Raw genomic sequence first — 13,510 nt, 5'->3', positions numbered from 1 at the left:
CTGAAGGGACCAGGAAAATATGTTCCTTCAACAGGAGTTCCATTTACTGAGAGATGAACAACAGTTCAAAATACAAGTACAAAACCAATGATATTAGTGGCAGTTGTTCCGTTTAAGCAGCAGTTCTGTTTCAGAGATTTTCATTTACTGAAAGTCTACTGTATTTTAAAAACTATGTATTGTATTAGAACAATAACTGCATGTTTGAAATCAACTCATAAAAATACATAAACTGTGACACTTCACTTCATAGAAATGTACTCAAAAAACAAAAAACATGTTTCTGAAGCAGTGTCTCCCCTTAAACATCGATATTTGTTTTCTGATGTTGCATTTGTTGGTGTACAGTACCGTTGTGCACTTAAAAGTATGGGGTAAAAATGTTATGCTGGCAGGGGAGCCTTACCTGTCAACCCGTTAGTCGGTCGTTCACAAAGTCAAATGCTTTATGAATATCAGTGGATGCACGCTAAGCCTTGCTGCAAAATTGAGTCTCGCATAGATGAATAACATCTTGACATAATAGCCTCATCCTACAGCATTTCGTCCTTCTTCAAGCAGTGCACTGCTGACCCATTTGCTTTGTCATCTTCCCGCAGGCTTGCGCTGGTGAGAGCAAGTCTGCCGAGGCCTCGGAAAGCGCGGTAGCGTCGGTCACGCACGTGTTTGTCGGAGCCTTCCTGGACATTCCTGAGCACAGGCGGTTGCCCCTCCTCACCAAGCTGGCCACCACCCTGGGTGCCAGCGACCACCTCTGGGTCCTGGCTGCGCAAATGGCCGAGCACCACGTCACAAAGATGGCAGCCACCATGGACACAGATGAGGTAGTTGTCATTGATGCTGTAGTTTTAGTTTATATTTGTATATGTTGCATGGTGCTTGAACAGCAGCGCAAAAGATGGGACGAACGAAAAGAGATATAAAATGCTGTACTTGCAACTGAGTTTATTGGGAGAAAGATCTTGCTTTATAAGCCAGATAACAAGCATGTGCGCACGCTCATTATCAAAAATCAACACCGGTAAGAACATAAAAGCATAAAAGTCTTGTCTCATACAAGCACGTGTGATTAAAGCCGGCATTAGCCCTAATTGAGCAGGCCTATCTCTTTACTTGACAAGGCTACAGAAAACTGGCTAACACGGTTGATTTCCTTTCTTGAAATGTGAAAAGGCTTCCACCACTTCTCTAGTGCAGGTATCTTTATACACAAACAGGATACCAGTATCAACAAAGAATGGTGTACAGCCACATTCAAGGCAGTGCTTAGCCAGATCAGTTAATATTGTTTACAATGAATTCTGGTGCTCAAGCAGTCTCACATTACAGTCAACTGCCGATTTTTCAGGCGCCCCATTTTACGGACACGATCGAAAATTTGGACACTTTCGCGGCACCGTCACCAGCCCCGTAGACGTCAGTGTATATATAAGAACGTCCGAAATTTTGGATGCTGAAACTCTTTGGCGTCCGATTTTTCAAACTTTCTGCCCAAATTGCAGGTCCGAAATGCGTTATTTGAAGCCCCCACCTCTGCCGCGTCTATCATCTGGTAGGTTCGAACCAGCGCTTTCGCGAGTCAATCTGTTTGCAACAGTAGCAGAGTCTGAAAGTCAGCTTTGCCGCAATGCCGAAGTGTTATGGTGTGAAGCAGACCAGAAATTCAAAGGGGCTGCTATCACAGCGCTGTGCGGCGATGTCTTTACGGATAAGCAGCGGAAATGCACGGAGGCGTGATGGCGGCAGGTGGCAAACGCGCCAGTACAGCTTAATCGCTGACAAACCTCACGATAAGCATCATCATTTAACTGCTCGGTAGTGCATGTGGCCTAGCACAGTTGCATGCGTACTGCACGCATTTAATAGGCGAGAACCCAAACGTGCCGCCATTCATGCTGCCTCTTTGCGCGAGACCACTAAGTGCACCGCACAGATGCATCATCACGAACCCTTTCATGACAAATGCATGCCTACGGTACAGCAACAGTACAGTGACGGTGTCAGCTTAGGTGGCGATGTGCTGCACACAACTAGAAACGATCGGCTTCACATGGCAGCAAATGCTGCGTATCGGCGAAGATTCGGCGATGTGTGTGTGCATCATTTACGTGCGCACATGCATCGAGGAAAGTCAGACGAGTCTTCCACTCTTCCTCCACAGTCTTTGTGTTTCGCGTCATCGTTTCCAAACGCCCCATGCAAGAGAGCCATAATCTATTCCGCGCTTTGCTGGTATCTGCGGCGCTCATCACGAGACGCTAATTTGCAAGTGGCGGTTGGCACGTAGTTAAGCGGGGTTCGCGGTAGGTACTGAATGTATTCGAGGAGAGCCTGGGCGAGCACCAAAATGTCTGATAAGTGTACTGGGAGGCATTAAAGCTATTTCAGACGTGGCTGTGGTGATTTGACCGCTCGAGCAGAATAAAAAAGCATGAATTCATTTTTTTCGCACTGCCCGATTTTTCAGGCGATTTCGCAGTTCCTAGGGAGTCTGAAAAATCGGACATTGACTGTAACAATAAACTCATTAGACCAATCTCACCAGATGATCTGTGCATGCGCGAGTTTCCACAGCAGCACTGCTGCCATCTTAGTTGGAGTACTCCAAGCGCTGCTGGTGCGGCTGCTTGCTGCGTGCTTCAGGTATATTGGCATTTTGCACGAATCCTCGGCACATGAGACGATTGAATGCGTTGGTGAACTGTCCGGACCTCCAATGCATGTTATTTTATTTCAGGTGACACTGCATATTCCAACGTTAAGAAAAAAAAGAACAGTCGACAGTGCTACATGTGGTCAGGTCGTCTCGGCGTGTTGATGCGCTTGTGTCGCTTTGCTGTATACATATTACTAATTTAAAAAAAAAAAGAGAAATCACGTTCCTGCCATCATAGAGCAAAAATCTTCAGTGAATGTCACCAGGTGAACGATACAAGTTACAGTATGCGGAAAATAACTTGCCCAAACTGCGTAGAGATCTCCGTGACTGCGAAGACGGGAGAAAAACAAACCGATAGGACGAAAAAGAAACACTTTTTACGCTTCTTTTTTGTCGAAGCAACACTTTCCATGTGCACTGTGTTGTCAATGCAGGACTTCGATCACAGTGATGCGTTAAACGTGAATGAATATGAAACAGTCAATGTGAAGCAGGTAGGAGCGCGCCTGTGGGACGGCCACTGGCCACATGTCGTTTGCAAGAGTTTAGCATCACGGAAATCTTGTGAATGCGAAATATTTCCTGCCGCACAAGTGATGGATGAGTCAGTAAGAGGTTTTGGTGACACACACAATGCGGCAGATAACCAGTAGTCTGCTCCGGCCACCGGCGGCGGCCTCAGTGGATGACTGAGCGCCGATATCGTCGCTAGTCCTAGCACTTCGAAACTCAGTGTACGGTACGTTAAGAGGCACCTACACTTGTATAAGAGGCTAAGCTTTGCTACCGCTGTTGCCGCTTTACGTTGCGTTCGAGATAACATCACATATTGAAAGGAATGGGGACACCTCAGTGGCATTGTTGGCTGTGATGCTGGCACGGCCGAGTTTTCGCTGTGCACTCCATGGCGCGAGCTGTACACGCCTTGGCAAAGGGATCGAGCATACGTTGCATGTAGTTTTGCTGTCGCTGCCAGTACCTCATGAATGACCACTGCTGTCGCTGATTGGCCCATTGGTCGCGCAGAAAGCTTGTTATGATGCAATAGGGCACTGCTAAACTACCATGCATTGTACACACTGAATTCACAAACATGCTGAAAGTGCGCGGTAGTTGCCGGTCTGTCTGACTTCGTTGATGTCACACACATTCCTATTGGAGCTTGAACCTTTGAAAACGTGTAAACTCGAAGACCTTTTGCTTCAGGCTGCTGTTGTAGCATCCCAGCACGCAGCACGTGAACCCAACCATTGCAATTCATCCAAATACGGCCGTTAAAGCTCGTTAATGCACCAGCTATATACAGGTGAACATACAGAGTACTCCACGTACCGACATGCACTGCAGCAGCAGTGGCGTAGTGCAACTCGCGGGGAGATTGGTTTATTGCAAGTACAGCGTTGTATGTGTCTTCTCTTTCTTGGTCTCGTCTTGTCTTTTGCACTGTTCAAGTGCCATGCATTTCAACCAACTCGCACAGTCTGCCATTCTACTTCAGTGTATATATTGTGCGGAAGCCAGCACGTGCGGTAATTCCAGACTGTTCTCAGAGCTGTGATACTTGCTAGAGTCAAGCGTACCTTTCATGTGCATACGTCGTTTAGTCAGAAAAAAATATTTTTAAATACAGCATGCTGTGGGCTAAATCTTATAGTGTACCAGACACATACTTCGTACGAAACAGAAACATTTGTTGCTGGTAGGAAAAGTGAAAATTTATTGCACCTCTATTTTAGCCACTTATCTCAAACTGCTCCATTGCATAAATTCAGTTTATTTGTACTTTTTGCTTGTCTGAGCCTGAAAAGATCTGCTGCCTTTGTCGCTTCTAGCCTAACATTAGCATTTTATATCACTCACAGTTGCAAATAAAGCCGATTGCCTGCCTACAAAGCTGCCAAACTAGCCAAACCGTGTACACCAACCATGTAATGTACTTAGCAGCTTTCACTGAAGCTCAGACTGACTTTTCGTCTTGTTTTTTTTTCCAGTCTACGTCGAACATCCTCGAATTTGGTCTTTCCCTGTGTGGCCAGTTCGAGGTGCCCGTACAGATGCAGACCACTACGCACTTGCTTAAATTTGCCGCCACCTTGCCTGCTGTCAAAGGTGTGTTGCACAAAAACTTTATCTACAGTGATTGCAATGTGCCGCCATACATTGCTAAGCAGTGATTGAATTTGTTAACTTCTTGTGATTGTTATGGCCGTGTAGTGTATTGGGCGCTGCACAGCCACTAGCGGTTCCTGCCATGTGTTAGTCTTGGCAAGTAAGGTGCTGTGTTTTCGTGAGGCTAATACAGTAAAAGCTCGTTAATTCGGAAAATCGGTTAATTCGGACAAGTCATCTGGTCCCTGTAAATATACGCAACACTCTATGAGACTAGGCGCTCGTTATTTCGGACAGATTTGACCGCAAATCAGATAATTCGGCGACTTTTGGGCCGCTGGCGAGGCTCGGAACAAAAGTGAAGCTCAAACGCAGCATCGCCATGGACATCAATTATCGACTTGGCTTGGATTGAGACTGGTTGAACGCCTTTTTTTCGCGTGTAGGTTTTGTTGCTTTGTTCCCGTTGGTGTGCTGCTTCGTTGATCGCTGATTTATCGAGGAACGGCTCCTTTAGCTTGATCGTTGCTGGTGCTTTTGTGCTGACTTCTCGTGTGACCGCACTCTCCGCCGATGGCAACGCCGGCGAAGCGGCCCAAGTACGAGGCCAAGGACTTCACCACCAAAGTAGAAATTTTGCGTGCTCTGAATAATGGGCTCTCCCGACAAGAAGTGATGAAAAGTGATAAAAGGGGATCCTTGTATCGGCGGCAAAAGAAGCAAGGAACGAGTAACCGTACTTTTAGCCGCCAACGTGACGGGAACAGAGTGCTTGCCGCTTCTCGTTATCGGAAAGGTTCAAAAGCCACGCTGCTTTAAGAACATCAACAATCTTCCCGTGGATTACCGTGCCAACCGAAAAGCGTGGATGACAGGTGAAACTTTTGCGGACACTGCAGACATCATGCGAGCTGCTGAGCACCTTGAAGGGCTCAGAAAAATTGTGTCCGCGCGAATATCTGCTCGTAAACGGACAAGCATCCGCGATTACTTTGTTAAGTAAAGGTATGTTGAAAAAACTCGTACATTTATTGTGTTAATTTCGACCATTTGATAATTCGGACATTCGGTTAATTCGGACATTTTTTCCGGTCCCTAGAAATCCAAATTAATGAGCTTTTACTGTATCGCAATTTCCGGACCTGCACAAAAAAATTGAAAATAATTTCGAGCTAAATTCAAGATGAAAAATGCAAATTCTGTTTTGCGAAGGTGGCTTCACGGCAGTGCTTTTCAGCTATGCAAGAAAGCTAGCTTTGTGGCAAAACGTGGGCATGATATTTAGCAAATTTTCCCCGAATCATTGTTGAGGGGACGGGTCATAAGCGAGAAAATTCGGTATTCATCTATGCGTGAGTGACTAAGGGCTTATCAAGAAAAGTACAGTAGACTCCTTCAGGGTAGCACCTTCAAGGTAGCACATGCCAATCCTGCCAGAAACATTTTCTGTTTAAGTGGCAATTCCGTAGAAGAAATTTCCATTTACTGAGATTGTACTGTAGTTCATCACTTAGCATATTTTTTAATTTTTTCGAGTCCTGCTCTTCTGTTCTTTTACAATGGCTAATACTGGCCACTCATAGGCAGTGGCTTTGCGTCTGTAAATCTTCCCTCTTGTCACACATGCTTGATTCTGCGCAGTCTTAGGGAAAGCTTCTTTGTCACATTTGTCTGGAATAGCATGGCTTGTAATGAAGTGCCCAGCTGAGTCAATGGCCAATTAAAGGAAATCTGACAAATATATTGGAATGTATCACTGGAAGGAGCAACGCACAAGGACAATACAACTTGCACTGTAATGAAACTATGCATCCAAGTGCAATTATGGTAATTGTCACTGTTGTTTGGTAACGTGTTACAGGTAACGCCGTTAACAGTGATGCGTTACTTTTTTAGATGCGAAGTATCTTATGGCGGAGTTCAATCCGGTGGTGGTGGTGGTGTGCGGCGTGACCACCCTTACTGCGCATGCGCATACCCTCTCCACACACAACTCCTCTCCACTCCCCCTCACCATTCCTCCTCTCCATTTCCCCCTCTCCACTCACCCTCTCCCCTCCCCACTTGCCCTCTCCCTCCTCCTCTCCACTTCTCTCCCATACACCTTTCCACACTTCCTCTGAAACATGGGCTAGACATGCCGAAATTTTCTCCTGTGCAACGCCGTGATGAGCACCTGCGCATGCGCGTCCCCTCTCCCTCTCTCTCCTCTCCTACGCTGCCCCTTTCTCGCACGCCTGTCGACCGCGTTTCCCGCTTGCCCTGTGAGAATTAACGGCCAGGCTAGAGGGAAGACAAGACGCGCGTAGCGTTTCTCTTCGCATTCCACGACGCGAGGTCGGTAGCATGCCCAACGAACGCCAACGAAACGTGATCGTGCAAGTGCTCCGGCTTCGCATCGCCTCATGGTCCTCTTTAGCGGGAAATGGTGTAATTTTTCTGCAAATATTTTTCCGGGACTGTACAATTTAAGGATTTCTTTATTCCTACAAGATCTGCGCATATGTTTTATATGCTAGTAGAAGCACATTGTCAGAATTGCTGTAAATTTATTGATAGATCAGTGATGTTTTCTTTGCAGAGAGAGTTGATGATGAATTCTCATTTTCTGTTTACTGTCACATTGAAAAATGGCTTTACCATGTACCATGAAGTTATAAGCCAGCACACGCAACTCTACAGTAAACATTTTCTAGTTATATCAGTAATTCAGATAAATTCGTTGTTTTGTTTAGAGGTTTTATATGAAACATAAATATGAAGTTTAGTAAATTGCAGCGAGGGCACACTGCTTCAAATTTTTTACCCTGGAGTAACGGCAGAAGTAATGCACGTTACTTCTTTTCGGTAACGGTAACGCGTTACCTTTTTTTTTGTAGGTAACGTAAGGCGGTAACGCATTCCTTTTTTGTTAGCATAACGAGTAATGTATTTAGTTGCTTTTTTCCTGTAACGCACACAACACTGGTAATTGTGTGAGCCATTCTAGGCAAGCAGTTGTTTTAAAGGGACCCTGTAGCACTTTTCCAAATAATCATCAAATGGCTTCATTAAAGGAGTTTACTGCCTCACGAATCAACTGGCACAAGAGTTCTTAGAATCCGTCAAGTACGAGTGGAGTTACAGGGATCTGTCGCACGTTTTAAGCGCTTTCTCTCTCCTTTCATACCAGCGAGCACACTGAAAGCTACACTGGTGGGGGATGATGTCTATTCGTCAGCACACGTCATGACCTTAAGCACGTTCTTTTCTCTTTTTTTTTTCTTAGAATGCGCAGCTTACTACTTTAAGCATGATCGCAAGCACCATGCATCCCGCGGCGGCCGCAGTAACTATACAGCTCACGATGCTCAAATCAGCCAATGACCGTGAACTTTGGGTTTATGGTGCGTTCATTTGGGTTTATGGCATCATTTCTAGATAGAAGAGCGAGCGATTTCTAGCTGACTTTGAGAAGTAATTGTAAATTTCAGGCCGCGTGCTGCCCTCTAATGTTTGACTCACATGTTCTCAGGAGCCTCGCCTACCGATCGGCAGTGTTTTCTGACCATGCTCAAAAAGTGTTGCAGGGCCCCTTTAAGTTGCCTCAATAAATGCTATGGCTCAATGTCAAGCACATGCCACATGCTTGCTTGCACTGCAGATAACAGCAACGATCCTCCAAGCCACCCCGAAGTGTTTGACCTGCGGTTGTACTCGGACAAGCAGCTTCAGAGGTTCCGACTGAGCATTGCCAACTTTGTGGCCAATCTTCTGGGCTCATCAACTTTCCTTGGCCAGGTGAGCTTTCAAATATTTGAAGTAGGGGTGTGCGAATATTCGAAATTTCGAATATTTTTCGAATAGTGTTTGCTATTCGATTCGATTCGCACTGAAATTTTACTTTTCAAACTATTTGAACTTCCCAAAGACAAATGCAGTCAACGTCCGGTTGAAAGTGACCCCTTCAGATTTTCAATATGCTTCACCTCATTACACTCTCGTATTGCGGCAAAGCTGCCTTTCAAGCTCCATTACGGTCGAACTTAGCCAAGAGACAGTCAACGATTGAAAGTGGTCCCTAGATTTTCAACATGCTTCACCTTATCACACCCCGGTATTGCAGCAAAGCTGCCTTTCAAGCTCCGTTACGGTCGAACTTTGCCAAGAGACAGTCAACGATTGAAAGTGGTCCCTAGGTTTTCAATATGGTTCACCTCCTCACACCCCCGTATTGCGGCAAAGCTGCCTTTCAAGGTCCGTTACGGTTGAACTTAGTCAAGAGACAGTCAGCGTCCGTTTGAAAGTGGTCCCTAGATTTTTAATATGCTTCACCTCATCACACTCCCGTATTGCGGCAAAGCTGCCTTTCAAGCTCCGCTACAGTCGCAAATGTATTAACTCAAGAAAACGCTGGTTCCAATATGGAGATGAAAGATGTGGCAGAGTTGGGGGCTCAATTAATGCTGTTTTGGACCTGAAATTTGGGCAGGAAGTCCAAAAAATCGAACGCCGAAGCTTTTTAGCATCCAAAATTTCAGATGTTCTTATATATCGACGTCTACGAGGCAGATTTGGAACTCTGGACTTGAAGGGAGTGCACCCTTGTCTGCCACATCAGTTGGCCTTCCACAGAAGTTGAAAAGAAGGAGAGGCTGAGGAAATGGCATCTCTGCCTATCACGTGTAAAGTGTTGTCGGTAACACTTTGGTTGCACCAAATCACGTACATAAATACAATTCGGCCTCTACATTGCCTCATTCTTGATAAGAAAGACAACTATGAAACACCAGCCCACCAGCGCTTCATCAACCCAGCGAAAAGAAACACTTTCATGTTGCTATCTCACAAGAACATACTTAGGGATTCTCTGCAACTTTTTCTGTAATTTCACTTCGAATTATTCGAAAAATGTTTGAGAAATATTCGAAAATTATTCGAAATTTTTATTCGATTCGCACTCAACCTTTATTATTCGAATTCGCTTCGCACCCAAAATTTTGCTATTCGCACATCTCTAATTTGAAGCCAAGCTTTGCTTCGCTTCCAAAGCACCACACCGTGGCTCAACTGGATCGAGTTGGAAGCACCAGGCTTCGTGGCACTGAATGCTCGACGCTGCTTACGCCTTTGACCATGTACCCGCACACAGCAGCTCCTCTCATAGTGTTCCTTTAGGATTTATACACCATGAATGGACGAATTGATCTTTCCTCTTGTGGGATAGATGTACCTGCCAACTCTAAGAATGTTCGAGAGACTCCTGGATTTTGAGTAATCCTGATTGTACGGGCACGGCCATAAATCACCCGAAAAACAGTGCTAGCACCACTGTCAAAGGAAAATAACAGTAACTCAGGACAGCAGTTCTAAAATTTTCCGATCGCATTCGGAATGCTTAAGTCACTTTCGCCGCTGTACACTGGTGTAATGTGGAAAAGCGCATCAGGATTGGCAAGGGGCTACTAGCTGTCCTGACACGCAGCAGTTTTTTTCCCTTAATTACGCACGCGTGCATGCACCGTATAATTACAAGTACCAGTATGATCGTTGATGTCTACAAAGTTTATTGGCAATAATTCGTTTGTGATGCTGCGGTCTTGAGATACAGTAACTTAATATACATACACCAGTTTTTTCTTGTTGCGTCTCACCCCTCCGCATTACGAATCTCCCGAATTTCGATGTCACCAGGTAAGCAAGCATGGATAGACGCTGACCTCTTTATCGTTACTGTTATTCCAGATGGCAGCACTGCAGGGTGGTAAGGGAGATGCAGGCACGACGGAGGCCCTCTGCGGGCCTTGCCTGTCGGCCTGCCTGCAGTTCTTGCAGCAAGTGAGCCGCTGGAGCCAAAGCCCAACCAAGACCCCCTACCAGGAGCGCGCCTGGAAGGCCTTGCTGTCAAAGCTGCACGATGTCGTTCACAAGGTGCGTGGGTGTCATGGTAACCCTAGAGTGCACTGGTTTTGTATGTTATACCTTTTGCATGAAGGAACAATAATGAGGATGCTAATGAAGAAAGACAGATTGGTTTGGCAGAACAGATTACACTTTTGGTTTGCATTTGAGAAAGGTCTCATTTTGGTCTGCCATAACGAACTAAAACGAAAGGTACATTGGTCATGATGCTGTATTGTGCTGTATCAAACAATGCTATATTCTGTCACAGTACAGCATTGTTTTCTTGAGATAATTTCTTGCTCAAGCGTTGACTGTTGGGCCAGTTGGTGCATTGTTGAGCAAAACAAAATGCAGTTCAGGCAGAAATGTTGCAGACAGGATCGACGCTATCCTGTCACAACATTTCTACCTGTACTGTTTTGTTTTGCTCAACAATTTCACAATGACTTCTTGCTCACTTTCTGTTTCTTAGTCTTGCTCATTTCTCAGCTTGTCTTTATTATTGTTGCATCCTACATGATGTACTGATGCCAGACTTTGAGCATAACTAAATGAAGCAACAGACGTGCCGAAACCAGGAAAATGTACCTGGTATCTTCGTGCATCCTATTTTGTTTTGAATGGGGGACTGTATTGGCGATGAATTTTTATTCGCGCAGCCATTGAATCGACTCACGTCGTATCATTTGTTTCTGGCCATCAGGTGAACGGGCTGCTCCCCAGCGGGCAGTTTGTCTCGGTAATTCGGTCGCTGATGTGCCACGAGCTTTCATCCATACGGCGCAGCGCCATGGACATGCTGAACGAGAAGCTGGCCGCTAAGGATTACTTTGCAGAGGAAGACGTAAGTCTGCACTTTAACACTTCGCAAAGTGCGTAGGCCCATGAGAAGTTTTCGTGTTGGAAAGAAATCTCAACGGGAGACAGAATGAGGAGCAAGGCGATGTAGAGTGGCATTATATTGGCGATGCTTCTGGCTAGTCCCTTTTTCCCTTGCTCGCAAGCTGCAAGGTCGCATGTCACAAGAAGCAAATGCACTCGGAAAGGCTTGATGCTTTCCACACCATGGCCATCAGGGAGCACTTGTAGCATGGGAAAAAAATGCAGTGAGAATCGCTGGGGCACACTGCCTGATGCAGGCATGATTGCTGTGGCAGATGCTGTGAAAATCGATGACTTGACAGCAAATTGGTGCAAAAGCTTCTGTAAACTATTGCAACCCTCATTTTCTTTTCAGTGCATTTTTCATGCATTGCCAAGCATCTTCTTGCAGCAAGCTGGTGTTCTTGGTATTGCGAGAGGAGTGGTTTAGTAATAACAAGTGAAAACGTTTTTCTCCTTAGTGTCCCTTTAATGTTGTCCCTTTAAGTGTGTGATTGGCAGCAGTTTTTTTTTTAATGTGGTGGAGTTTTACTATGGCAAGTAGGATGAGGCTCGGCAATTTCACTTTTCTTCTTGCGACTCTCACAGACCCAGTCCTTGCTGGAACTGGTTCCGATGCTGCTGCAAATGGCGCACGGCAAATCCTTGTCCAACATGCCATCGGCGCCGTCCGTCGGAGACAGAACATCTGGAGCAACTTCAAGCGAGGAGGCGGCACTGAACCGCCAAACGGCACTGTTATCACTTAAACTTCTTATTCGTACGTTGGGAGCCGAACATCGTGATGCTTTCGCTGAGGTGAGGACTGAGAGGGAATTGCTGAGGGTGGTTACTCTAGCTTTAAGCACTTGTAATTTATACAGCTCTTTTGTCTTTCCTCAGTTGATAAGAGTTGAAAAGAAACCTTTCTGGAGAGGTAGAAGCATGGTGGGAATATCTGTCAAATGTAATAGAATCTCTGTATATTACGCTTTAGAATGCTTACCTTAGGACGCAGCACAGAAGTCACAACAGTAGCAACTGTCCGGTGGCACGTTTCATACTGGCAAAGATTGTACTCAGGAGGCCAGTGCAGATGTATGTTCTTTTTTAAAATCTTGAGTAGGTGCTGCTTATTTTTCTTGTGAAACTCAAAGCAACCTTCTAAAATCATGGAATGAGCCAAGTTAAACATTCATTCATTCATTCATTCATTCATTCATTCATTCATTCATCACTACTATCACCTGCCCACTGAGCTTCACGTTTAGTGTATCTTGTAAATTCTTGTCGAATCATTGTACAATGGCTTAACATGCATACAAAAATGCCTCTTTTGTAATACCCTTTCAGATAAAAATGAGAATGAATAAATGAATGCAGCTTTTATTTTCTCATAGAACCAGGTGCAACATTCTAAAGATCATGGAATATGCCAGAGTAAACATTATGTTAAGTTTGGGATATTGGCAGACATGGTTTACATTGTGTTTTCTTTGCACAGGTGTACGACCTGGCACACCAGCTGCTCTCCGACAAGCGGTTGAATCCTCTACTGATGAGTAGCGCGCTGCTGTGCTTTGCCGAACTGTGCCACAGCCTGCCGACGCCCACCATTGCTCACTTTGGCCGTCTCATGCCGCCCTTCCTCAACATCCTGCAGGAACAGGGCAAGGAGAGGTCAGCACATTCATTCATCTTCCGTCCTCTTCGTTGGTTCAGTCGATCAATCAATCAATCAATCACTGCTTTCATTGTTCTTTCTTAATCGACCATTTCTTTCGCAACATTTTTTTCACTGTCGTTGCAGTGTAAGTTTGGCTGTTGTGGTGAACCTCAGTGCATATTAATGGGGGCACCTGGGATGCGATCTTGTGCATGTTTTCTAAACAAACGAACATTCTTTGCTGCATGAGATTGGTTGACGGTGGCACAAAACGTTACGAAACTGGGGCGTACACAAGTGCCTTGACTAGTCACGTGTGGCAAAAGTACTCA

General features: G+C 45.3%; 1 protein-coding gene across 1 annotated transcript in view; it reads left to right on the top strand.

Annotated features, from left to right (window-relative positions):
- Positions 1 to 13,510, top strand: part of LOC119406357 (HEAT repeat-containing protein 1-like) — a 93,526-nt gene that overhangs the window by 63,321 nt on the left and 16,695 nt on the right. Inside the window, exons 27-33 of the mRNA XM_049420057.1 lie at positions 600 to 824; positions 4,651 to 4,768; positions 8,412 to 8,548; positions 10,493 to 10,678; positions 11,355 to 11,495; positions 12,122 to 12,331; positions 13,017 to 13,192. Of these exons, the coding sequence (XP_049276014.1) occupies positions 600 to 824; positions 4,651 to 4,768; positions 8,412 to 8,548; positions 10,493 to 10,678; positions 11,355 to 11,495; positions 12,122 to 12,331; positions 13,017 to 13,192 (1,193 nt within the window). The remainder of the gene's footprint in view (positions 1 to 599; positions 825 to 4,650; positions 4,769 to 8,411; positions 8,549 to 10,492; positions 10,679 to 11,354; positions 11,496 to 12,121; positions 12,332 to 13,016; positions 13,193 to 13,510) is intronic.

Source organism: Rhipicephalus sanguineus, chromosome 10 (assembly GCF_013339695.2).
Source record: "Rhipicephalus sanguineus isolate Rsan-2018 chromosome 10, BIME_Rsan_1.4, whole genome shotgun sequence".
NCBI classification, from domain to species: domain Eukaryota; kingdom Metazoa; phylum Arthropoda; class Arachnida; order Ixodida; family Ixodidae; genus Rhipicephalus; species Rhipicephalus sanguineus.
The sequence above is the reverse complement of the archived record's forward strand: the minus strand, read 5'-3'. Positions and strand labels throughout refer to the sequence as shown.